At 44.1% G+C, this 27486-nt stretch overlaps 2 protein-coding genes across 2 annotated transcripts; both read left to right on the forward strand.

Annotated features, from left to right (window-relative positions):
- The first annotated feature begins 2752 nt into the window (after nt 1–2752).
- On the forward strand, nt 2753–12404 carry LOC127021849 (ovomucoid-like). The gene is given in 10 exon segments (XM_050905129.1): nt 2753–2823; nt 7032–7092; nt 7095–7158; nt 8160–8179; nt 8965–9101; nt 9613–9670; nt 9955–10091; nt 10669–10729; nt 11765–11874; nt 12359–12404. Coding segments are annotated over 10 exon segments (765 nt in total).
- A 9833-nt stretch (nt 12405–22237) lies between these two features.
- Nucleotides 22238–27158, forward strand: LOC127022106 (ovomucoid-like). The gene is given in 9 exon segments (XM_050905533.1): nt 22238–22297; nt 22300–22414; nt 22897–22919; nt 23487–23611; nt 23868–23913; nt 24836–24963; nt 25104–25149; nt 26455–26573; nt 27052–27158. Coding segments are annotated over 9 exon segments (708 nt in total). The 3' UTR covers nt 27098–27158.
- Nucleotides 27159–27486: the final 328 nt, after the last annotated feature.

Consider the following 27486-nt stretch of genomic DNA (forward strand, 5'->3'; position numbering starts at 1 on the left):
GCATGAAGAGAAGAATGGCAAAAAGATGCAAAATATGAGACAAGTAGCAGAAATATTTCTTTGCTCTGCAAGCATGCACAAACAGCCTTCACTGACAGCATCAGGAAAGTGCAGCATAACTTGTTTCAAGACCAGAAAAGGAGACACACACAAAACCTTTGCAGATATCAGTGCATTCAGCTCTCCTGAGACAAGAATTTTTGTCAGGTTGCAAATGGGGCACAGTGCCCAGGCCAGGGGATGTAGGGGCCATATGATCAGGTACAACATAGCAGTTGTCATGCATGTACTAACATATTAAGTGAATAACTCTATTACTTTGCTAGTGCAATAGTTTAGAGATGGGAGAAGTCATGCTATCTACCTCAATGTCTGTGAAATAGTAAAACTCTGTAATTCAGCAGCATGCTCCCTTCTGTCAGCGCCAACGGTGCTTGACCCATGTCCAGCTGCAAAGAATCAGCCAGTGGTCTCATTAGAGCTCAACTCTGCAGAGTAAATGAAATTGTTGCCCTTTCTTTCAATGTTAACAATAAAGGAAAAAGTGTTCAGCGGTTATGATGCTAATAATCCTTCAGCTATAGAAACTTTTTCCATCCAGTTCCTCCTATTCCAGCCAAGTGTTCAAGTTATAGCACTATGATGCATCGTGTCTCTCACCCTATTCTTCCTTTCTTTCCTACCAGGGAAAGCAGTGGATTTTCATTCTTATCCTATCGCACCCTATCCCTCAGAAAGAAAATCCCTTGTTGCTGCTTTATTTACAAGATTTTTCTTAAAAAGCAAACCATCGTTCATCCCAAATCCCAGAGGTTCCTGGTTTTCTTCCTGTAAATGAAAGCAATCACCTTTATTTGTCTTTTCCAAACATTGTTTCTCATATGAATTTTTGCTAGTTTTTTGGCTGATAAGGTGCAATCTGGGAGCATGTTTTTGTTTGGTGCTCTGCTTGCTCCTGTTCTGCATTGCCTCATCCCGTGGTTTCACATGGAAAGAAAACTTTGCTTGGGGATGTGATATATTGATGTTGCTTGGGGCAGTTAATAGGCAGAGCGATGCCTCCAGGTCACTGTGGCAGCAATGGACTGGCACCTCTAGGACCACCTGTTTTGCACTCCTGGTTGCTTCCTCCCACATGGGGTTTGAGCAGGAGGACACACTCTTGAAATGTTTATCTAACTTAAAAACCACTTTAGAATAATTTCTCTCTTATACATGTCATTATCTGTGCATAAACTTCTGCACCTCTAACTCCCTCAAGATGGGCAGAGCCTCAGTTCACCCTGTCCTGAGCTTGCACGAAGCAGGTCCCAGATCCTGGCCCAAAGGGCTGTGGAGCTACAGGCTGATGGGAATCTCATTCACAGACCTGGGCCTGGTCCAAAAGCCCTGAGTCCAAGGCTTTGGCCATTTACTCAAGGAAATTCTTCCTCAGTTACCTACTACTCCACATAGAGCTCAGAAAAATTGTTATTCCAGTCCTCCTGATCTCTGATCAAAAGCATAAAAGGAAACCATCACTCATTTACAGCCAGTCCTCCCCAAAACACACAAACTTGGTGCGTTACTTACCAAGAGGAGGGAGATGTGAACACTGAAGGTTAATTACCCTCTTGTCAAGAACACTTTGTGGTCTATAGACATGTCTGTCAATCTTATGAAACAGAACTGAGGGGAGCAAACACTGAAGGCATGTTCCTATGATAAATTAATGAGACTTGGCAGCTCACTGTGAAGAGATGATCCCTGTGCTTCATGGGAGACTGTAACCTGTCTCCCCAGCCAGCCTTACCATAGCCTTTGTACTGTAGTTGCATCCGGGATGCTTACCCCTCTGTAAACAAGCTCTCGAATGCAGCTGTCCAGGGATCAAGCGATCTTCCTTGAGGCGTTTGTATTCCTCTTTGCTGCTCGGTAGCATGCAGCAATTGCTCATCCCATCCATACTGAATTACTTTTCCCAGCCCTGCTAGTTAGTCGATTAAAATATCTTACTTCTGCCTATAAGCCTCTCTTGGCAATGACACTCTTTGGTAGCTTGTGTAGCTGCCTGAAATGCAAGGGACACAGCCACGATCCCCCTGCCATGTGCTATTCTGATGACGTGCATGCTGCTAGATGACTGGTAGCTTGAAAATGCTTCATCTGCTGTCCTTTGGAGATGTGTTCAACTATTCCTCTGGTTTATATAACCTCAAAGCAATTTGCTTTCATGGCAGAACATGCTTATTCATTTTATTTTAACTGTGCATTGAGCTATAAATAATGGCTCCTTGCAGATAAGAATCTATTGAATTTTTTTTCTTCTCTGCCTTTGGAAGATTTTCTCCTGATCCCAGCTCCTGAAGGAGACTTTCCCACCCCTAGCAGTGAAGTTGCCAGATTCACTTTCTCCTGCCAGGCAGCCATGAACGGTGTCAATCCCAGGTCGGCTGCTACTTCCGCGCAGCCACCTCCTCATTGTTCCTGCTTGGGCTGTGGCAAAGATGAAACGAGCACTCAGTGATGCACAACTGAGGTCACTGAAGTGTCAGGAAAACCGATTAAACCAATGATTTCCTCTTCCTCTGACCAGCTGCAGGATAACATCTCCTGCATTACCTCCAAACCACCTTCCCTGCAGTATGTTCACTTCAAAGAGCAACAGCCTGGGCCGTTGTCCAACCAAATGTTCTGCTGGTTAGTGCCTCCTTTTTCTGCTGCTCATTCTAGTATTTTCCTGCTTTCACGTGAGTAACTCTTGCCCTGTGCAATGGAGCCCTAACCCGATGTCCTCATCATCCAGAAACTGCCCAGAGCTGGAGCAGAGCATGAGCTGGTGAGGCGAGAAGTGAAGGCATGTCCTCAGAGCTGATGCTGCTGAGACCCACGTCTGGTCCAGGCTGTAGCATAGCAGTGAAGTGGTCGCTATTTTGGCAGCTGATTTTTTTGTGGTGCGGATAACTTTGCTCAAGGTTTGAATGCTGATGCTCTTCTGCAGAAGTGTTGTGATGGCAGGGCACCTGGGCTGTTGCAGAAGTGGAGAGGCTTTGAAATCACTGAGCGCTAAAAATGTTCTCAAATTGGAATAGTTTAGTGTGGTTTTTTTAAACAATTATTACAATCTACTCTTTTTGTTGTACATGTTACTGGTCATCCCCCGTAAAAATGTGCTGGGAGCTCTTTGTACCGCTTACCTGTGGCCCTTTAGCAAAGGTTGTAGGAAAACTGAGGCTGCTCTCCTGGGTCATGCAGAATTATTATGTTCCTTCATTAATAAAAACTATCCTTAGGAGAGAGCATTATGTAAGTACTATATACATAAAATAATTCAGGTTGGAAGAGCTCTCTAGAGGTCTCTAGCCTAACCCCTGCTCAAAGCAAGGCCACAGTCAGCTCAGGGTGCTCAAGGCCTTCCTTGTTTAGCTGGGTTTTCAGTATCACCGAGGAAGGACATGCATGGCCTCTCTGGTTCCTGTGCCGCTGCTTGATCACCCTCGTGGCAAAGAGTAATTCCTCACATTTGGTCAGAATTTAATCCTTTTGCTGTGCAACTCTGAGAAGACTCTGGCTCTGTCTTCTCTATAACCCCATCAGGGAGCTGCAGATAGCAATGTGATCCCCCGTAGCCATCTCTTCTCCAGGCTGAAGAAGCCCAGCTCCTTCAGCTTACCCTGAATGCCCTGTGCTCCAGCCCCTGACCAGCCTGGTGGCCTCTGCTGGACTCGTTCCCATGTGTCAACAACTGTCCTTGCAGCGGGGCCAAGTACATTTAATTCATTGCATAAGTAATGTGAAACCATGTTAGCCTTCACCTGCAGTGTACAAAGTTCTGCACATGGTCTTATTAGTTCAGGAAAACATTCACCGGCATTACCTGAATCAAGCTCTATTTAATAAGTTCATAAACACATGGATATGTTTTCATATCGATATGTTTTAATCATATCAGTGACTTTGCTTTATTGCTTAGTTCAAACAGCCTTTGGGCACTAAGTAAGAGGCAGATCTTCCATATGTTCTGTATCGGTTTCTCCAGGCGCTTGGCTCAGTACAAAGAGTTATTGGCCACCCTGCGGCCAAAAGAAAGACAAAGATGGAAACTGCAGTCTGAATTGTATTTAGCAGGCATTTTGGAGTGATTAGAGGCAATTTCATGGAACAGCTACAACTAATTATTGTTATTTGCCACTTTTACAACAGCCATTTGTTAATTAAATAATGTGACAAAACCCAGGAATGTTTGGAAAAGTGTATTAAATAATTTGTCATTCATTTATCAGTGTATTACTTACACTGAGAAGTTGCATATTTGCTAAGAAAATTTCCCAACATCAGTTTTCATTCTTCCAGAGAACATGAAATCGATACTGGCAAAAACTGTAATGGGAAAAGTAAAACAGGAAATTCCTTGGCTAAGTGAAAGAGGATGTTGTATAATGGCCAAATCCTGTCCTGGTGTCAGCCCACAGACCCTCTGGTGCTCAGGACCATAACATGTGCTACCCTGAGATGTGGCACTGCCTTTGCTTACTTGCAGATCTCTGCCCTCGTGCTGGCTTCTGCACAAACGAGGATTTTCCTTTAGCCAAATGGTCATTAGCCATATGCTGCATCTGACTTTGAGGATTAGAAGACCATAATGAAGTGGATTACAGCATGAGATCAGTGGCAGGATTGCAGAGCAAATCCTCTTTCTAACTGTTCTTCCAGGAGCAGCTAAGAACTGAGCAACCTGTCCTACAGCACGAGCTTAGCCAGCTGTGGGATTTTTCCACGCTGTTATCAGAGGCGGGATAATCTGGAGCTGTAACCCTGGGCGGAGAGGCTGTGGACGTTGGCTGGCTGGAGCCTGTGCGTGAGTCTGAAACCTGGTGGTTTCTGGGTGTCATTTTTGTGGCTTGCCTGCAGGGGGTACCTGAGCAGCTCAGGGGAGACTGGTGTTTCCCAGTCAGCACTTAATTGTCACAGACTTGAGTCTCCCTAGAGTGTCTGTAGGTGAGAGAGTGAAGGAATGGATCTGCTGAACATCAGACAGGCATTGTGGTGGTTGGAGGAAACCTGCGTTGCTCGGGGCCGGTAAGTGCCAGACCCAGTGCTGAACCTGGCAGTTGCAGTGGAAAATTTTTCTCTGGTGTGTGCAGGCAACACACGCCAGCCTTTGGCAGGAAGGTGCTCTCCACCCGTCAGGAGAAAGGTTGGTCCTGCCTAGAGGACAGCACTGTACAGGGCAGGGAGCAGCCTGGAGCAGCAGCATGTGGGCACCAGGCAGGAGGCAACCTGTCAAAAGCTGCCCGGTCAGGGCTGGGAAGGCCGGCGAGGATGATTCACAGAGGTCTCGCTGCCTGGCTGGAGAAGGTAGTGGCAAAGTTCATATTTGGCCCAGAAAGATGTACCTCCCTTCAACTGTGCAGAGACTGTACGTGTGAACTGATGAAGGCAGCAAGTGCGGCACGTGACAGCAGCCTCGGTGTGCGCCTGTACATGCTCAGGGAAAAATATTTGGCTTCCAGAGACACCATCCACAAGGCACATTAGGGCAATACATCTTGAAGATGTGCCAAATCTGTCTAAAATATTCATGCACGCTCCCTGTAATTTATAGAAACAAACCCAGCAGCGTAATTCTTTTAATGCTTCTCCCTGTGAAGAAACCCATCTCTTTTAGGTAAAAATGTAACCTATATATCCACACAGCCATGCTGTGGCCTTCATAACATGCCAGTGCCCAGGATAGGTGATTCCGTGCACTATACAATTTATACATTTAAGGATCAAAGTATACCCTTTAGACCACTGAGGTGTGTCAGACACCAACACAATTGCTTGGGCTAACTTTCAATGATTTCAGCTCAATTTCATTTGATTAACGGGTGATGCCTTCTCTGTTCAAGGGAGCACCTGTAAAGCTTCTTTTGCTCTGCAGCTCCCATGGTGCTGAAGTTTATCCTAAGCACAATGCTTAGCTCCCATGACCAAAAAAACCCAGGTATGCTTGCCATTTCAGACCTGTGAAAGGGATCATGGTGAGAAACGTAGGTTAAAGGCAGAACACACTCCTGCAAAATTACACCTTCTAAAACAGCAGAGGTCCAGACCTCCTCCGAGGAAGGAGCAATTTGGAGATGGCACGAAGGCTGGAGGTGCAAGACAGACAGAAAAATTGGGACAGGCTTTATGTTTTAAGTATAATTCTCTAAAATATCTGTAGGGGGAAAGGATCTACTGTACTTTGAAGCATAGTTGGTGCTATGTAAATAGGTTCCCAAACCTTCAGTGTCTTTTGTTCTTAAGGTGGCTTGGCAAAACACTTTGAATCGGTTGGTGTGTTTAACTGTGACTAGGTCTGTAAATAAGTGCTCCCTGCTGATAAGGTTCAAGTGACATTTTTAGCGGCACTTGACAGAATTTAACCTGCTTTCAAAGTCTTCTACTGAGCTCTTCTATACCCAGGCAGCGAAACTGTCAAGAAGCCCTTTCTTTTATCAAACCGGTGCTAAATACCATTAGCTTCACAGGTTAGACACAGTCCTGCCAGACTCACCTGACAAAGCTTAACCGGTTCTGCTGACGGCAAAGCCACACCTGACCTGTGTTCATACCTGGTGGTGAATATCTGGGAATGCAGAAAAAAACCCACCCAAAACCAGAAAGGAAAGCAGAGACTCCTAGCCTGATCTGCAAACAGGGTAGTACTGCATGCTCTGCCTAAGCTGCTCCCTGATGGAAGATGTAGCTCTGCAGAGACGAATTAAGGACCTGCTGTTTACTCCCCTCAATGTTTCGTGCTCGTTACATTTCTACTAGAATCCTAAAGAGGTTTCTTTTGTCTAAAAGGCCGTTTGGTTTTGACCACTGAGAACATGTGATACTTGTCTCAAGCTGTTAACCAGATGTCCAGCCAAAATCAATTGCCTAGCAGAAGCAGACCATTACCTGAAAGTCAAGACCTCAATAAATATTACCAGCCTCATTGTACTGGTGACAGATTCTGCTGGTTGTTTTATGTTACAGTTGAACAGTTTAGACATTGCATTTGTATATATTTGCAGTCAGCCTTGGAGAGACCATCTTATGAGCAGAGCAGGAGCAGGCAGCCTGCAGACTCCAGAAAGACTTCCACCATGACCACGGCAGGCGTTTTTGTGCTTCTCTCCTTTGCGCTTTGCAGCTTCCCAGGTGAGTAACTCTCAAAGCACCGCAAAGGCTTCATGTCTGAGTCCTGGCTGTCTCTAAAAGGATAAGATAGTGGCTTCACAGAGAGCAAATCTTCTCCTACAAAGAGCTAGGCTGCCTCGGTACGTTGGCATCGCATAAGATGCAGGAGCAGATTTCAGGAGTCTTAAATGGATCACTGTTGTAGCTGGTTGTCTGTCATAAATACAAATAACTGCAAGTGGAGTTCTGTGCTGGTAACTAGTGCTGTTACACTTTTTCCGCTGTTGTTTTAACACTGTTACATGGCTTACACTTGTTGTTGTACAATTACAGCAAAAGGATAAATACTTGAAACAAGGCCGTAACGAGGTGGTCAGACCTCCAGTAAGGAGTCACAAAAATATTGTAATGGCACAAGCAAGCTCTTTGCAGGAGCCTGGCAACTTTCCTGCAACATTTTTGCTGCTAATGGAGAAACGAGATGAAAACAAGCTGGAGTCTGATGTTCTCACTGCATATTTATATCTGATGAAATTACAAAGTCAAAGACAATTTTTTTTTTTCCACTCTCGTCTTCTTTAAAATGCATATTCCTGACAACAGACACTGTATGTATTTGCTTATCCTGTAGGTGACTATTTACATTTGCATTTATCTCTATTGACTCAGGTTTCTTTTCAGATACGTAACAACAGCTCTTTAGGGTCAAAATTGATGTGTAAAAAGATAAGGAAGGAAAAGCTATTCTATTTTCAATTAATAAGTCTACCTATCTCAAAATAAAAAAGAACAAAGCTATTCAAAAACATGTTTCATCACAGCCAGCAATAAGCAACGCTATTATACTTGTCAACATAGAAAAAAAAAGTCATACATAGTTTATTTAGTTCAGGAAACAAATCACTGGAAATCATTCAGTTTGGTCCTTCATATAGGACTTTTACATCCGGATTTCCAGCTTTAACTGAGGTCTTATCATATTGGCTTTATTTCACACTTTCGACATCTCTCTTCTTTTCCAGATGCTGCCTTTGGGGTTGAGGTGAGTGGAAGATTTCTGTCTGTCACTTTTCTCAGGTATGTGGCCTGGTAAAGACATAACCAAAGAAATGGGAAAAACCTCAGGCCTGTAGATGCTTAGCTGTTTTTCACCTAGTGTGAATTTAGTGTCATTGTAATCAGATTCTACAATGTAAAACATTAAATTATACTGTTCTTGGCTCTGCATCTATGCTGTATGTTAATAATGTAGTAGTAGTAACGATAAAAAATTTTTTGATTAATTAATTTTTCACCAACTTTAAACTGGTCTAAGCTTTAAGCTGGTCATATATGACTGGCTCTAAACTGATAGCAATAGGCTGTGGTATCAGAACCTACCTGAAGGCAACCTACTGAAAGAATAAAATACTATGAGACACTCCAGCTTCTGCACACCAGGTCATTAGTTTTGCTCCTCTGAAAAAAACATGATCAGTGTGTTGAGAATGAAAGAGTAATAACAGAAGTGTACTGGAGGAGCCACAAGAATATAAGAATGAGGGACCAATGGATAGCCTTTGTAAAATGATGCCAAGTGAGCGTGAAAGACCACTACTGATTTACCCATCTGGGGGCTGCATGGCTATAGCCCTCTCCTCCTCTCCTGCTGTGTGGGGAGGTCTCTGCAGGAATGATTCACCTGTTACCAGATTGACCCACCGGCACAAGTTTGTGCTGTAGTAGTGAAAAACCCACTGCAGGTTGCATCTGGTCACTGTCTCCTGCAAAATGAGAGATGTGAGCATAAAATATCTTCTCCACTGTTGCTGTACGTTCCTTTGGCAGGTGGACTGCAGTACATATCCCAACACTACAAATGAGGAAGGCAAAGAGGTGTTGGTCTGCACCAAGATCCTCAGCCCCATCTGTGGTACCGATGGAGTCACCTACAGCAATGAGTGCCTGCTCTGTGCCTATAACATGTATGTACTGCATAGATCTCAGGCGGCAATACTTAAGACTTTTGGCAGCACCACTTCTCAACAAACAGTGATCTGTCTTGTCACTTGTGTCAATTCCTTCAACATGAGCTTGGGTATCATTGCACGGCACTCCGTTGCCTAGACATCGCTTTAGTCACTGTCGCGCTCTCTTGCTAGTGTAATTTATTCAGGTTTTTCTTCTCCAGCTCAAGGATCAGCCAGATGACAGCCCCTAGGGAACATCTCATCACAGTGAAGTGGAGCAAAAGGATGGAGAGATGCTCTGCTCTGAACTGCCCAAAATGGTCCTAAAGCTCTCAGGGTCTTTACATCCCTGCCAGCCACTCAGTGCTAACTGGTCAGGGAGGATGGCACTACCTTCTCAAAAAATATATATAAGCCTGACTGATAAAGAGTCAGCTTTCCCTTGTATTAGTTACGTATTTCCAGCACCTAGAATGTGGTAAGACGTCTTTGCTGAACTTCCTAATGTTTGTCTTTCCCTCTCCAGAGAATATGGAACCAATGTCAGCAAAGACCACGATGGAGAATGCAAGGAATTTGTCCCTGTAAGTGAAACCAAGGGCAAAACAAGGGGCATGTCCCACTTCTGAGTGGCCAAAGCTGCTTATTGACTCCCCCAAGAAATAATTCAAACACTAAATAAGAGGACACATGAGATGTCAGAATCTTGCATTGGTCATCTTCAAGTGAACTGTCATCATCGTGACACACAAAAAAGCATTTTTCCTGCTGTGGTGGTATCCTAGGTGGCCAAACAGACACTTGCCAGATCTACTTGCTTCCTATAAGTAAGCCTTCACCAGTGCTTTTTTGTGTGTTCCGTCAACAGGTGGACTGCAGTAGATATCCCAACACAACAAACGAGGACGGCAAAGTGGTGTTGCTCTGCAGCAAAGACCTCAGCCCCGTCTGCGGTACCGATGGGGTCACCTACGACAACGAGTGCCTGCTGTGTGCCCGTAACCTGTGAGTACTGCGTGTGCAGAGCCCTCCGCAAGGCACAACGAGTGCTTAGCACTCCTGGCAGCTGCTCTGCTGAATATCAGAACTTCTACCAAGGCCTTTTCTGTAAGGCGCTTGGACTTTGACCCTCCTCTTTCCCTGGTAACTAGACCCTGTTTTCCTTTGTGATTAGAAGGAAAACTGTGCCTTTGATCTAGAGAGGGAAGTGGAGGGCTGGGTGGGGACCTAACACAGGACAGAATGCTTCTCTTAACTAAGTTAAAAGGGTCTATGTGGCAGATGCTGCCTTGCAGAGGACAGTAACTAACCTAAGGTGCATCTACGTTGTCACACAACCGAGCTCCTCATTCACCCTAACACCCTGGCCCTCCCTTGTCCTTCGCATCATGCTGTTAAACAGCACTCCAGCAGGCTGTGACACCACCTGAGCTGGTATCTAGAGCCACGTGGACACAACCTAAGCTGGACGTCTCCTGTATCCTGTATGTTGTGCCTGAGGCTGATCAGCATTGCTGGGACGTGGGTTCAGCAAAGCAGGTTGCTCGCAGAGGTCCCTAACACGCATCTCTTCCCTTCCCAGAGAGCCTGGAACCAGTGTTGGCCAGAAGTACGACGGTGAATGTAAGAAGGAAATTGCTACAGTAAGTGAATTGTGTGATGAGGGACTGGGTTTCAGTCCTGCTGATGTCAGGGGAAGCACTGCCAGTGTCTGCAGCAGCCCTTGGACCAACAGCATCCTATAGGAGTGTAACTGCTGTGCTTCAGCACAGGGAAGATTTTGCTTTCTCCACATGTAATACACGTTATCCACGCTAACGTCGGAAAAGGAAGAGGGTGACTGCACAGGAAGAGATCAGTAAAAGAGCAGCAGCAGAAATAATCCATGAGGGCAGAACTGAGAATAAGAACAGAGAATGGCTTTTGGGGTCAGACCAATGGTCCAAGAGCCCATGATGACTTGATGCAGAGCCCGCTCTTAGCAGGGGTCATAAGGATTGCATAGGAGAGTGTAAAAGTGGAGTGAGTATGTATGGGACTTCTACTCTTCCAACCTCCAGCTATTTTCAGGTGATGGACCTCAGCTAGGTGCAATTTCTGTGTAGTCAGTAAGCCTCGATAGATTTCTCCTCCATGAAATTCCTCAGCCTCTTCCTGGACCCATATACATTTTTTGCACTATGATACCTCTGAGCAAGTGTAGCTCCCATTGCACAAAGAAACAAAATCCCACTCTCACAGTGTCTAGCTAAGTGCTGATCTTCCTGTGTTAAGACTATGGGAGAGATACTGGACCCTTATACAGGCATCAGCACCTACACTTCTCCAGACACCAGTGTTTTTCCATTTAATTTCCTGATCGGGTTGGGAACACAGTGCAATGTGATCATGAGCATGGCACATTCACTGGATGAACTGCTGCTGCTTAGAAATGCTGTGGTCAGGTTATGATATACATCTCTTCAAACAGGAAATTATGATCTGTTTTTATATTGTTAAATTCTTCTGGCATAGGAGAAACTGACACCTCAGTTCATATCAGATTGTGCAAGGAAGTTAATTACTTTTAGTTAGATCGTTATCATTAGCACTGCAGCTGTAGCTAGGGGTTCAAGCCCTTCTGCTGCTGACTCCTTCACATCCTTCACATCAGACTTTTTTTTTTTTTTTTTTTGCAGGTTGACTGCAGTGACTACCCTAAACCTGTCTGCTCGCTTGAGGACATGCCTCTCTGTGGCTCTGACAGCAAAACATACAGCAATAAGTGTAACTTCTGCAATGCAGTCGTGTATGTACAAACATGGATCACATTAGTGTTACCAGTTGCCTCCTATAGGCACAAGTTTGCACAGTTGCCACTTTCTTGTTTGCTGACCAGCGTTGATTAGGGATTTGGGGCAGGAGAGAATACCAGCCATCATGCCAACCATTCATTTTTTTTCATTAGAGCATACAAAGAGCTATGTCTGGTTTGTTAGTGTGAACGATTTGAAGACCATTAACCTTAATGGAATTTTTCTTGCATGTTGCAAAGAAAATTAAATTTGAAGTTTCATTATAGTTTCCCCCAAAATATTTTCAGTCTTAAGAATGGGTTAAATCATTTCACTCATCTTTTAATAATCAAATAGCTAATTGGACTCTGAGTCTGCAAGTTCTTTGGCTCTGGGGAAGCATCTTATCTGACGCCTTCTCTAGGAGCCAAGCAAAAGGACAGACTATAGCAGCCAGGACTCTGTGTCTAATCCATTTTTTCCTCTCTTTGCTTTCAGGGACAGCAATGGGACTCTCACTTTAAGCCATTTTGGAAAATGCTGAGTATCAGTGCTGAGAGAATTCACCACACGATCCCCACTGGCAAATCCCAACTAAAGATCTCACCTCAGTTCATCTTGCCCTCTGGGGAACTCAGCTCACTCCTGATTTTCTTTCTCAATAAACTAAATCAGCAACATTTCTTTGTCTTGTTTCATGTGTTGTCTCATGAAAAGTTTTCTTCTGATTTGTTGAATGATGATGCCAGGCTGAATGGGTTATGTGCTCATAGCTCTGAGATATAACATGAACAACGTCTTGCTCCCCTCCCTCTCATAAAAGGCAGAAAATTCAATACAGATGCATAAACCTCAGAGCTGTGTGACTTTGCACATAAATGAGAGTCAGCCTACATCAGTGTTCAGAGCCTTTTAGACGTTTGACATTGCAAAGGGCTGAAATACCGCTCTGAAGTGATGACACTGTTTCCTGTGCAGGCATCATCGGCAAAAGCGGTTCAGACTGTGGTGGTGTCTGCACCAAGAGCTGATCCCTGGCCTCCTGAGCACAGTCCTCACCTGAAGCGTAGCACTCTGCAAGGGCAGTCTGTTAGCAAAGCCCATATTTTTCAGACGTGTGAGTGGGCCCTGCCTATTTGTCTAGGTCCTCCAAATGACTTATTTCTGGGTTTTTCTCATCTTGAAATTGTCCTTTAACAACCTCCAAGTGTTTTAATAAATGCCCTCCTAGGGGTGGTTCCTACTCCTGCCTACTTGTCTTCTCTTAGTCTTTAATAACATAACACTCTTTGCCAGCCCAAGGAGTATTTCAGCAGTGTTTCACAATCCAAGGACAAAGTATCCTTCTGTTTTTTGAGAGTGTGACCTGTCATTGGCGTATTGTCCATGAAATTTATTTTGCTTTTGTCCTCTGTTGGAGTATTGAATTGGTGTTTTTTGATCCACACAAGAGAAACGTAAATAAATTGGGCATATCCCTTCTAAAAAGTAATATCTCCCATATGCATTTCTTCTGGGAGCCAAAGGGAGGGGGGTGCTTGTTTTCCTTGATGGAAGGAGGTCGTCCAAAAAAGCGATGCTTTGATAGCAAAACAAAGGATTTATGTTGAGATGGGCAGATGGATGAGGCAGCAATTTCCAGATTGGGTTCAGCTTTTCTAGGATCCAGGCTAGGGTCTCACATCATTCTGTCATCATCAGACTATCAGTCCCTTACTGCAAATCTAACCTACAATGCTAATGGCTTTTAGGGGAAATAACAAGTATAAATTCTTTGCATATGCCCATAAAAGTTGCTCCATCTCTTGTCCAGTCTAAGGACTCCCTTCAGTGTCTGGGACACCCTCTTGCTTGCCTTCCCAGTTCACTGCTTTCCTGGTTTCACTATAACTTAATGATGCTTTACTGGGATGAAGCATGAAAATAAAAGTAGAGACTTTCCACTCTGGAAGCAGTTCATTCAGCGTTTTGCTCATGAAAAAGCACTGCACGTAAATAGGCACTGTTAGGTGTGCGCAGAGAAAATCTGACAGCAGTTGCTGCTTAGGTTTGTACAGTTGCTCTTTTGCCCGCAGGAATTTTGTGTGGTCCTTCAGAAGGAACCTGTCACGTATTTCACTTGAAATAATGACACAGAGGGTGTATCTAACATATCTAAACTTCTCGTGACTCCTGTTGATGAAGAAACACTCTTCCTGGCTTACAGCACGGCTTATCTCTGTTCAGATTGCCACCCCGACAAAACACCAGGAATGTTACTTCAGAATAAGAGTGGATAAGCCAAATATAAATGCACACAAACGCACACACACACACACACACATGCATGCGTACATATAAGCTGAGAGCAGAATTAAGGCTACTTTACTGAACAAAGCACAGGCTCTGCTGCACACAGACGCTTCAGCCACCATGAAGACAGCAGCCGTGTTGCTGCTGTTTGCTCTAGCCCTTTGCTGCATCCCAGGTGAGTAGCTTTACTGCCTCCTGCTCTGCCTTTGAGTAAGTGCTGGCTGTCTTTAAAATCACAAAAACATCCTCAGACTGGAAAGAGCTTCATTCTACAAGGACTTATTTACTCCTAGAAAGATAGTGTTGAAAAGACTTGACATCAAAGACTATCACTTATGGGGTAATATTTTAGCAACAGAACTGAGTGGGTAAGAACAACTGTGGGAACAGCTCTACTCTCAGCACTAGATTATGCATAATGAAAGAAGTGACATGTACGTGGTACAACCCGGAGACTCAGACATCCAGTATTTAACCTCTGAAATGTTGCAGAAACACAAATTATTTTACTGAATGAAAGCGAACATTGCCTGTAGTCATCCTGAACTGAGATGCAATTTGAGAGCCTGAACAGTTGTAGAAGCTTTATAAAAGTTACTTCTCACTAAATACTCCTCTTATTTAAGAGCTATTGTGGCAATGCGTACAAGACGCTGCCTCTGTGTCCTTGCCAGCTTTGTGACCCTGTTTGCCTCAATAACTTGCTTAGCTTTGAGTACATGTCCTGCTCCATCCTTTGAACCATGGAAAATGCATTTTTCTTCTTTCGTTTTGTGCACCCTTTTCCATCTTGGCTGTAACCCTCGTTAAAAAAATTATACTACAGAATCAATGTTGTAAACATACAATATGGCACAAAATTTTGTCTGAAATTCCTTTTATCTAAGAATTCATTTGCTGACATATACTGAATTGAAAGTTGTGTATTCAGGGCATGAATTCACAGGTTTTTTAACTCTAACAGAACCCATGAATTGCATTTGTATCATATTTCCTTCTTTTTTTCTTTTTTCCAGATAGTGATGCACTGCAGGTAAGGGACAGATCTTTCTATTTTTCATCATTTCTTTCCTTAAAGTAGTTTCCGTATAAATCCTTACTAATCATATTGTGATCGATTTGAAAATCTTGAGTCATCCAGCTGTCTGAACAATATTTGCCACAGATATTATCGGGTGAAATTGCCATTTTCATTTGACGATAGTTTCAACAAGTAATGCAGTATTCAGTTCGTGTCCAAGTTATTGTCAAAGTTACTGCAGCAGCATTTATGATGGTTACACAGGCTCTACATCCCTGGAGGCAACGTACCGCCGTACTCCTGCCCTGTCCCTGGGCTTTTTCTCAGCATCTGCTGCTGGCCGGCACTGGGGGGAGCTCAGGGCGTGCGGGGGTCTCCTAATGTCACCTTTCTTACATATCTGTTGTTGAGAGCTTTTTTGTGAACATACATTGCATCTATCTACAGGACTACTGCAGTAACTACGTGGTACCCAGAGATGTCTGTACTATGGAGTACGTCCCACATTGCGGGTCCGATGGCGTAACATATGGCAATAAATGCTTCTTCTGCAATGCATTCCTGTATGTATGAAAATAAATCTCTTCACTAACTAAATGGTGAACTAACTTAGCTTAAACTAACTGATCAGTCTTGGAGACTGGTTGGAGAAAAGTTCTTTTATTTTGTGTTTGCCTGTTCTCTTACTAGCAAGGGTCAATTTTTTATTGGGAGAATTTGCCAGGAATTCCTTTTTCAGGCATAAAGAGGTAACATTTAGTAGAGTTCTTCATTTCCCTCTTAAGTAATTTGCTGAAGAGCTTTCTTCCAGCAAACAAAGTCTATTTCCTACAGATTATTTGGTCTTCTTTTAAATTAAGTCTTTATCTTGTCTTTGAATGCTAGTAATAAAAGGAAATAGCTGCAATAGTGTTCAGAAGTTTTCTGTTTTGTTTAAGTTCCTCTATGATATATCCTTCACCAGAGGGAGAGACAAACAGTAAAAGCCCAGACGTTCTGTCTCTGAGATACTGATTTCTTTCTCCGCAGGAGAAGCCGTGGGACTCTTCGCTTGAGATATCTTCAAGAGTGTTAACTTCTCGACAGGCTTCAGCTCAGAAAGAGGAATCCTCCCTGGCGATGTTCCCCATGGCAGATGCTCCCCTAAAGCCTTGTCCAGAACCTGGAAAGCTCCTGATGAATCTTGAAACCTCTGCTTAATAAAAAAAGCCATTAGCATTTATGTTTTGCTTTAATAATATGTCTCATTCTGTTTTTACCTAAGATGTTGCATGATTACATCACTGCAACAATCCTGGGGTGTGGGTATTAATGGGCAAATTACAGGGAGAGGGAATACATCGTTCTGATCTACAAAGAAATCAACCCCAACCGCAAAGGCAATGGGTAGATCTTGCAGGCATCTGCCTTCATCCAGCTTTCCAAAAGGAAACCAGGTCTGGAGATGCATCCTGGTGCAATGCTCCAATTGATTTATTCCACTAAGGGCATCCCAGACAGACACTCTGCTTGGGTGAGAGGAACTGTCTGCCTCCCTAACCGCTGCTGCCAAGTACCTGCTGCCTCACCCCTGCATTACTGTATGATAGACTTTGGCAGCATGAAGAGGCCCCAAGCAAACCTGAACACACACACACACACACATAACTAGAAAGAGTCCCAAGATTGTTGCAGTTGGGGGTGTTTTGTCGCTGCTCTGCAAAAGCCATGGAAGCACAGAGGGTCTTGCTGGCACCAGGAGCTGCTCATCCCTGTTTCAGTTTCCAGGGTTAGCCCCAATTTCTTATGCCCACAAGAGAAGTGGTGAAGAAGGGCAGTTTCCCAGCTGCATCTCTTCGCCTTGCAGGCAGGGTTGGAAACCCACCTTTAGGTGAGAAGCCCTTTTGCAGTCCACTCTGCTTCCCAAAGCAATGGGACAGGATGTTTTCTCTGGGCAGGCAGATACCTGGCTGCCCACGTTCATGTTGGCAACGTTCATCGCTGTGGGGTGTTGCAGAAAACCAGTGGGCAGTCTGTCCTAACAGACCTGACGTTCGGAGGACTGCTAGCAATCACTACCACAGCCCGTTTCTGCACCTCACCCACCACTTAGCTGCTGCTTGTAGGTGATTACGTCGACTGTCGCTTGCAGAGGATCCTTTGAGATTCTTCAGCCTCTGGAAATCTCCGCTGATGAAAGGAAGGGCTCAGAATCATAGCGTTAATTTATTATTCATTAACACCGAAGCGCTGGCAGTGTGGCATACAGGCAGCAGTCTCACAGTCAGATAGTTAATGATCTTAAGTGACAATGTATCACTTTCCAGAGACTGGAGAGAGCAGCTCTCTGAAGGGAGACAATTATTTCCGAAAGACATGACTCTCTGCAACCATTTAGTGCCAAGTCCCTTCCCCAGGCTGGAATGTCCCTCCTGTGAGAGGGAGGTCTGTGTGCAGGAAGGCATTTCAGTGTCAGATGCAATTTCTTAGGACCAAGACAAATTGAGGCTCTGGGAGGTAGTGCCGGAGGTGTGTGGTTCAGTGGCTTCATGTTCCTTCTTGTTCCCCTCCACTGAGTGAGGGGGTCAGGGGTAAGAGAACACCAGCTCCAGCACTTATTTTCTTTCCTGGGGAGCAGCAGAGAGGATGAGGATGGCCCCCAGGAGCCACGATGCCTTGGAGACAAGTGGAGCTCCCGATCGCGCTCAAGATCCCAGTGGTCCTCAGAGGGCATCTTCCAGGGGCCATGTCCACTAAACAGGAAAACCCGCCAGGCAATTGAGGGGAAATTGTGGGTAGAAATGAACGGGGACAAATCCTCCGCCCTGGTGCAGAGTTATGCAGTATTACTCAGGAGTAACCGAGGGCAGAGCAGGACCCCAGCAGCACCCCAGAGCCCCTGCCCCAGGGGGGCAGCTCCTTAGGAGGGAGAGGAAGACAGTCCTCTTTTATGGGCACCTTGCTGGAAATAGTTTTTTTGTTGCTGCTCAATGAAGTCCTGCCACAACAACACAAAATCCTCTCACCATTACTAATCTAACTCTCCCTCCAGGAAATTCAAGGCAGGAAATATCGTCTGCCTGCCAAGATATTTTATGGTACAATTCTTTAAGCAGTACCTTGGCACTTTATGTCATTATGCGATGTTTGTGAATTTAGGAAATGCCATTCAATTACCCCACAACCTGATTAACACATTGCAGTTATTTTGTTCTGCTCTATTTTATATCTATGCTTCTGTTTTAGTGTATTGTTCTACTTGTTGCTGGCCAAAATATACCTCAGGCCAGTCTAGACCTTTCTGTTAATGCAGTTTCTCTCTGAGGTTTCATTCAGGATAAATGGTTTGTTACTATGTTCTTTCTTGATGCGGAGAAAAATAAAATGATGTTTTAAAAGAAAATTACTTGGAAATGTTGTTTTTCAGGGCTGGCTGTGTCAGAGCTATTGCAGCAAGGCAGAACTGAGATTCACTGAGCGATTGGGATGTGTGGGGCCAGATCCTCAGCCTTTTGCTGTTAGTATGCGGCTCCCAGACAGTCAAATTATTCCAGATACCCTTCCCTGTGATATCATCTATGCTTAAAAGACTGGAGATATGCAGGCAGCAATCAGATAGCTGAACTAGAAGGAGAAATATTAGATGAGTGTGGCTTAGAGCAGGTGCTTTGCTTGCTGTAAATTGAATTCATGTTCTCATAGAAGATCCAGTTCTGCCCCCATGTGCAGAGGTCTGGGAACAGCAACCTGTTTTGGGAGCTCTTGCAGTGTGCCACATCGTTTGTCAATGGCAAAGAAATGCATTTTGCATTTGTCTCTACAGTAGCATAGACTGGAACATAGCACCCCTTTATTCTTGATTACAGCGTGGTGTGTGACAGCAGGATGCGGGCGCAAGGACAATGATACCACTGCTGGAATAACAATACGTGGTCTTGCATGCACACATCCACCTTTTTTATTTTCCAAAAATACTAAAAAGTATCATTTCTCTTTGTAGCCAGACGAAGCCTGTGACAAGTTTTAAACTAAAGCAGTGAACATAAACAAAGAATTTTTTAGGTCATGGTAGATTATGGACTTGCTTGAGGTAAGGAGTCTCAAGACCAGAGGAAAAGATTCCCAGGAAAATATCACTGCTATGGGAAGAAATAATGCTGGATTAGAAACTGGGTAGAATTTCCAGAGTTATTGGAAATTTACCTTGATACAAGAGGATCCATCATATGACTACCAATGTTTATCCTATTCATGTGGCCATAACCTTCTTGAATGTTTGCCCTCTAAGAACTTGAAATAGCAGGAAAAACTTTATTTAAACTTTTCTATGGATCTCATATCTGTAGAAACATTAAAATAATCCTATGCCCGAAGTCATTTTACTGAGCCCACCATCATGACACTCTTGAATATCACAGGGAGGTTTTGGCAGGTGAGTTCACTTTGCCCTTCCCATTTGCAACATGTGTATGACATTTCCTGAAGCTCACTCTTCCAAATGCATGGAGACAGTTGTTTTTTGACTGCTCCTAACGCCTGTTTTCAACCCATCTGCTGCCCTGCAATTACTTCTGTCCCGTTCCCTCTGTTTCTTATTAATGGAGCTCCTTGTGCAATCCCACGTCACACCCAGCCCAGCAGCTCTCGCTGCCCTGCCCTGACTGCTGTCAATTATCTCCCATCCTTTCTCAAAGACCCTGTAGCAAGACTCTTTCCTTGCTTCTCCTTTTCTCCCTGCTGCCCTGTGAACTGGCAGGGATTACTGGAGGAAAAGAGCTGCTTTTGGAGCAGTCCTGGCTGGCTACCCAGACCCTCAGAAGCAGCACGCAGATCAGAGGGGGATCTCCGCAGCAGATCTCATTAATCAAAGGGCAGGTGTTGGCCAAACATGAGAACGATGCCGCTCCCTAGCAGCTACCCTGCCATTCACAACAGCTCCTGAGTGACCAGCGCGATTTCAGCCTGGCAGGAGAGGCAACCGGAGAAGCAGCACACTTTCTGATAACTGGGATCTCAGATCTGGAGATGGATATGGAGAAGCTCGGGTCACAGGGCTGAAGAGGAGGCAGACTACGTTCCTGTAGCCTCACTAACCACCGCAGAGCCAGCAAGTGCCATCTCCGCTGGCAGCCGGTGCAAGTTCTGAGGAAGCCTTGTTTTCAGGCTTTGGCATTCTTGCCCCTGGAGAATAATCAATATTAATGCTTCTGTGATTACTGCTTCCCTTCCAAATACGCTCACAATCAGTTCAAAGAATCTGAAAGTCAAGTCACTCAGGATGCTAAGAATACAACAGAAACAGCTTTCAAAGGAATCCTTCAACTTCTGGTATTTGTGAATGAGATCCAAATAGTATTACTCATTTATTTTTCAGGAAAATGATTTCATTGATATGAACAGTACTGCAAGTACTGCATTCAGCTCTAGGGCCCCCAACATAAGAAGGACATGGACCTGCTTGAGCAGGTCCAGGGGAGGACCATGAAGATGATCAGAGGGCTGGAGCACCTCTTGTATGAAGACAGGCTGAGAGAGTTGGGTTTGTTCAGCCTGGAGAAGAGAAGGCTCCGGCGAGACCTTATAGCAGCCTTCCAGTACCTAAAGGGGGCCTACAAGAAAGATGGGGAGGGACTTTTACAAGGGCATGTAGTAATAGGGCAAGGGGTAATGGCTTTAAACTGAAAGAGGGTAGATTTAGATTAGATACCAATAAGAAATTCTTCACTATAAGGGTGGTGAGGCACTGGAGCAGGTTGCCCAGAGAGGTTGTGGATGCCCCATCCCTGGAAGTGTTCAAGGCCAGGCTGGATGGGGCTTTGAGCAGCCTGGTCCAGTGGAAGGTGTCCCTGCCCATGGCAGGGGGGTTGGAACTAGATGATCTTTAAGGTCCCTTCCAACCCAAACCATTCTATGATTCTAACAGGCCAAATCCCACAAGCTCTATTCTGTGACTACAGTTCCCTTACACTTTCAGTGACATTTTTATGATTTATCTGCTCATGCCAAGACTTGACCATCTCCCAGGATAATAAGAAAAACAATTCTGATTTTCTATTTAAAACTCAGGCTGCCTTTAAGAAACATGTACGAATCAAGCTTCTTCTAAAGCACAAAGATGTTCCGTTCCTCACTTCCTTCCGTGACTACCTTAAATCAAAAATGTATTATTTTATGCAATATTCCTTATTTGTTTTTCCATACACTTGCAATAGAGTTGAATCACTTAACAGAGCTTAGCACATTATTATTCACTTATCTTCCCTAAAACACGACTTTCAGCTGACTCTTTAAATTTAATGCCATATAATAGAAGGGGAAGGGGAGCCTAAGGACTCACCTTCTGTTGGCAGCTGCTGCAAATTTTTCTTGAATGTCTTTGGTATTAAGAAGCCCATCTCACCTGCACAGAATACCACTCGCTTGCCATTAAGAGGAAACATTATCCCAGTCCATATTTAAGGTTACTTGTTCTCATCATTTCTTAATCAGACTTCTGCCCATTGCTAACAGATGAATAACTCTTGCTCCTACATGGAAATGTCTAATAAACTTCTGAAATTTTAGGCAATGCTTTCCTGTTGTGCTGACTGTTTCCTTCCTGTTGGTGAGAAATCCAGTGTACCAGGGAACTACAGGAGAGAGTATGGAGAGATTCATTGCGCCCTCAGCATCTTTAAAGTACACTGATGCCTGCCAAACCCCAGATTTTATGTCTGTAAAAGCTTAGAGTGTCCCATGCTGCTGCACCCCCACTCTGCTGGACCATGCAAATCTCCTGGAGCCCAAATACCATCTCGTGTATGTAATATGGTGTGCACAAGTTCAAACACTTTCAACAAATGGGCTTTTTTCGCTTTACCAACTTCCATACGTAATTTCACAACATCTGCTATTGAGACAGTGCTCTTGTTTGGAAAGTACAAATCACTCATTGTACAGCAGGGCGCCTTTGTTAACGAGCTGGGTGTGGCTCACATTTTTGTTTAATTCTGCTGGGCATCTCTAACAAACAAGTATTCTGTAGAGCTCAACTCAATAATCAATACAATTTTCTTAGTTTACAGAGCAAATAATTACTTTCTGGGATGACTTCACAAGGTCAGGGAGATGTATATATATAGTGCAGAGGGAGAAGGGTGAGAACCTTCTACTGAACTCAACAGTGACAGATTTACAAGTAACAGACTATACAACCATCTCTGCTATGAAGACAACAAGAAGTGTTGCCCTTCTTGGGCTTGTGCTTTTCAGCTGCCTTTCTGGTAAGTTGTTTTTGTTACAGTCTATGGCTAGTATCTCTAGTCCTCCTGAACATTTGCCTTTATATATACATCCTAAAGGAGACTTCAGCCTTTTGGAGATGTGATGATCTAGTAATACGTGGGCTCTCTTTTAATGAACTTCATCCTTGTGCAGATAAATACTATAGATTGGTAGGATGCATTTGTCTGATTTAAGCTTATGAGCCTTATGGGGATACTAGTGCTGCAAAAAGAGAAATGTTTATATCCTATTTCTTCTTTAGTGAGTCAAAATTTCTGGTTTCACAAATAATTGATCTTTTTAATCTTAGTATATAACTTCTTGTTTACTTGGAGTAAATAAAACATTTGGGAAAACAATCACTTCTCAGTAATGAGAAAGTGTATTTGGTTTCTCTGTTGGGAAGTTGATGATTCCAAAGGAATTTTAGTCAAGGACATTGTACAATTTTTATATTTTATAATCTCTGTTTTTATTGTAGATATTGTTATTGCTCAACGACGGGTGAGTAGTAGATCTTCTTTGTCATTTAGTCTTGATTTCTAAGTCTAGATGAATAATTCATACTCACACTGTATCCCAGGGAAGGCTTGAGGGGGAAAAAAAAGAGAGTGAGTGAGAAAGGAAGAAGGAAAAATGCTCCTAAGTATTATACCACCTCTTTTCCCCAAAATAAGAAAATACCTTTGTCAGAGAAAGATAACTTATCATGTTGATGATAAAGAAGACAGCAATTAATAATGTAGAGTGAGAGTCAGCAAAACACAGAGGGCCAGCACAAAATCTATACAACTATTGAATAACTGCCTAAATATCTTCCCTGTCTTGATTCCCCAAGGAATGATCATTTTTGCCCGCAATTCTTGCTGCAAGTACTGAAAGTCTTAATAACGTAAAGGTGCTTTTGTACGTTGTAAGAAACACCATATATTTTGTTCCCTCTCTTCTTCACCATGGAGGAACGATAGAGAAAAAAAATTCCCAACAGTAGCCTCCCAACACAGCAAAAACATGATTAACACAAGCACACCCTTCTCTCCACTTGGAGAAATGACAAGGCCTCTTTAACAGGCCTCCTGCAGCCTGTACCGGTTGTCCGGAAAAATGCAGTTTGCCTGTCCCCGCAACTACGAACCCGTCTGCGGGACCAATGACGTGACCTACCCCAACGAGTGCACCCTCTGCAATGAAATCATGTGAGTATAAGGTCTCCTGACTACCTACAATGCCAGTTCAAGCAGCAGACAAAAGCCTTTGGGGTTGTGACTAATCGTGGGGTGGACTAGATTTTTCATAAGTTTCTGTCTTCCCTGATGCCTGCGATCTTCCATGTCAAAGCTCCTGAATCTGATTAATTACTGGGGCTTTACGAGTGGAGGGACTTAATGACTGAGATGACTACATGGTATGAACAGATTAATCCTTCCTTTCCTTCTCTCTCTCTCCCTCTAGCCGTAACCAAGCCATCGACAAGAAGCACGATGGAAGATGTGTTAAGGTACAGTCTGAGATCGGTTCCTTCTCCTGCTGCGCTGAGCAGTGGTGGGTGAAATGATGGCAGAGAGCTAGACAGAAACCTTGCCTAGGATTAATTCTGTATTAAAACCACAAAATTTCAAACTGTCAGAAATTGAATGAAAATGAAGAATTTCAGATTTGCAAGAATTTATTTTAAATTTTGTTTGAACAGTTAAAATCAGTGAGTTTTAAAATGTTATTTTGTGTAGAACACCAGACTTAAGAATGGAAACTTTTGATTCCAATAATGCTTCAGCGTTATCAAAACACTTCTCTTTAGTTGTAGACTTAGAGGCTTGTTGAATCTAAGAAATTCCCAGAGGAAGTTTGGATTTTGACTAAATCGTAATTTTGTACCAGAAAAAACAATCCTATCAGAACATTTATCATAAAGTTTGTTTATCAATATATGGAGCTACCATGAAGTGGAGAAGTATCTCTATTTTTAGTTTAGAGAGAGAAAGTAAAGAAACACTCTGGCTGTGCAATTTAACATAATACAACAACTTCCACTTTGCTATACTCAGAGTAACTGCAGAAACACCGAGGTGAGCATAAACTCCATTTTCAAGTGGCATTGATATTTCGCGGCAAAAGTTGCTGCCACATAAGGCATTTTAGGCAAAGATCCTTCATGGTGGCGTTCATGGTGAAAATCCCCAAGATGATGGGGATGAAGCCCACTTGAGGACAGGAAAAAACAGATACTCCAGCATCATGCTGCACCCACATGCAGGATTTCAACCGTTTGTGCTCCTTCAACTCCACCGCGCTGGGGCTGAAAGCTCCTCTCCCCTTGCAGCTCCAGGGAGAGGGGGAGAGGTCTCTTGGACCGTGCTCCATTACACAGGACTGATGCAAAGGGGAGCAGAGATTAAAATGTTGTTCTGTGACTGTTTCAGCTCGACTGTACTGGCTACCTGAGATCAAGCAATGGTCATGCAACCGCCTGCACCCTGGAGTACATGCCCATCTGCGGCACCAACGGGGTTACCTACACAAACAAGTGCAACTTCTGCAATGCTGTGGCGTAAGTGAAGGGGCTGGGTCACGGGAGGGGTTTCTGGATCAGTAGGTGCTCATGTTGGTATTTAGAGTGTAATGAGGTAGTTTGACTCGTGAAGCGGCTGCGCTGTGCTCATTCATTCTCAACTCGCTTTCTTCCCAAAGGAACGGACTGGACATAAACCTGCGCCATGTTGGAGAATGCTTTGAGGTAAAGCACAGAAATCTGCACTCTTAACTGCTGTTACAATACATTTTATAGCACAAATTCACTGAATCATAACTAAATAATAGAGACGCCTGAACTGTCCTGGTGCATTTGGCCTGGAAATAGGATTTGAGGAAAACAGTTAAAGTATGCCAGGGTCAAAGGGTATTGAACCAAATCCATGACTCAGATATGCAGTCCCGCCTCTGACCTGGGAACACAGCAGTCAGCGGATGCTGAGACCTTCATTTACTGGGAAAGGGGCTGAGCAAGAGATGCTGCCTCATCCCTTCTGTGGGAAAGCAGGAGAGTCATATACTACCAGCACTATTAGTAGCGGTGATTCCTCGGGTGGGAGTACTTTCTGCAGTGTGGCTTGCGACTCATCCACTTTCTGTACATTTGCCTCTGCTAGCCTGCTGAACTAGAGCAGCCAGTGGGAGGGCCAGCCTGGAAATATCAGCATGGTGTCCTGGTTTCGGCTGCGGTAGAGTTAATTTTCTTCTTAGGAGCTGGTACAGTGCTGTGTTTTGGATTTAGTGTGAGAATAATGTTGATAACACGCTGATGTTTTAGTTGTTGCTAAGTAGTGCTTATCCTAAGCCAAGGACTTTTCAGTTTCCCATGCTCTGCCAGCAAGCAGGTGCACAAGAAGCTGGGAGGGAGCACGGCCAGGACAGCTGACCCGAACTAGCCAAAGGGGTATTCCATACCATAGAATGTCATGCCCAGTATATAAACGGGGGGAGAGTTGGCCTGGAGGGGGGGGATCGCTGCTTGGGCATCGGTCAGTGGGTGGTGAGCAATTGCATTGTGCATCACTTGTCTTTCTTGGGTTTTATTTCTCTTTTTTTTGTTATATTCCTTTTCATTACTATTATTATAATAATAATATTTTTTATTATTAGTTAGTATTATATTTTATTTTACTTTAGTTATTAAACTGTTCTTATCTCAACCCACAAGTTTTACTTTTTTTTCCTGATCCTACTCCCCATCCCATCAGAGGGGGGAGCGGCTGCGTGATGCTTAGTTGCTGGCTGGGGTCAAACCACTAGACGTGGTCATTTCACTATTTATAATAGTATTTATTAGATTTTTTGCCCCCGCCTTCTCCCCACTTCAGGCTGCTCCAGGCAAGCACATTCTCTGCCTCTGACTTTGCAGAGGTGCTAGAACAAGAGAGCCCTGCACCTGAAAAGTGCTTTTATGCTTTGCCATGTCATGAACATTAAATAAACATAAAGCACTCATGTAGGAAAATATGGGGAACAAAAGCTTTAAAATGTGTTGTTGCTCCATTATTAGCAGATTGACTGCAGCGAACAGAAGGGTAGCGATCTCATCTGCACCGCCGACTATAACCCTGTTTGCGGCTCCGATGGCAAAACTTACGGAAACGAGTGCCAGTTCTGCAGCGCAGTTTTGTAAGTATGGAGCTCACCGCGTAGTCATGAAACCAGAGGAGACGGAGCACACACGCAGCGGCGGCAGCTGGTGTGGAAGCCCCGGAGCTCCCGTTAGCCCCTTGGTAAATCCATCCCTGCTCCATGTTCCTCTCCCGATGCTCACTCCCCAGGCACTGCAGATCTTAAGCCCGAGTGAGTCTTCTCCTTCCCTTGCTATTAAATCCAGATCCCCGTTTGCAAGCTTACAGCGTTGCTGACTCCCTCCCTGCCGGAGTGATTTAAACTGTGACCGTAGGAGGTGTCCAAAATTATGGGGTTTGTCCCAAATCTCTTTAACATGAGAAAGCGTGTAACCTGGGGAATCAGGAAAGAGGTGAAACATTAAGTGAAGTACTTTATAAGTTGGAGAGCATGAGAGCATTGGTTTACTTGGGTAAAGGTAGACTATAAAACTGAGATCCATGTCTGTAATTTTGGTCTCCCTCTTTCTCTTCAGGCGGAGCCAGGAAACTCTGTTCCTCAAACACCGTGGTGAATGCTGAGCGCTAGAGCCGTACCCTTCGCCCTGATTTTTCCCTTACAAATCCTGCAAACACGCTCTTCCCTGTTGTGCATTGGTCTCTGCTTTGATGGATCAATAAATTAAACACAGCCGCTTTCTTTGCCGTGGACTGTTTTTTTTTTTTTTTTTTTTTTCCAGGGCAGGGGTAATGGTCTTCAGGCTTTTAGGTACTTATCTGTCAGGCAGGAGAAGTTGTGAAATAAACCACAATAAAGAGCAAAGCGTAACGCCCGTCACACACCAGCCAAGCCCTCACGAGACTACGTCACTCCATACCAAACCATCAGAAAAGAAACCAAGCTGCTATAAAATACTGCCACTTTCCTAATTTCAGTGTGGTGTGGATTTGTCTTTGTAACAGCACTGAGT

This window comes from Gymnogyps californianus, chromosome 14 (genome assembly GCF_018139145.2).
Source record: "Gymnogyps californianus isolate 813 chromosome 14, ASM1813914v2, whole genome shotgun sequence".
NCBI classification, from domain to species: domain Eukaryota; kingdom Metazoa; phylum Chordata; class Aves; order Accipitriformes; family Cathartidae; genus Gymnogyps; species Gymnogyps californianus.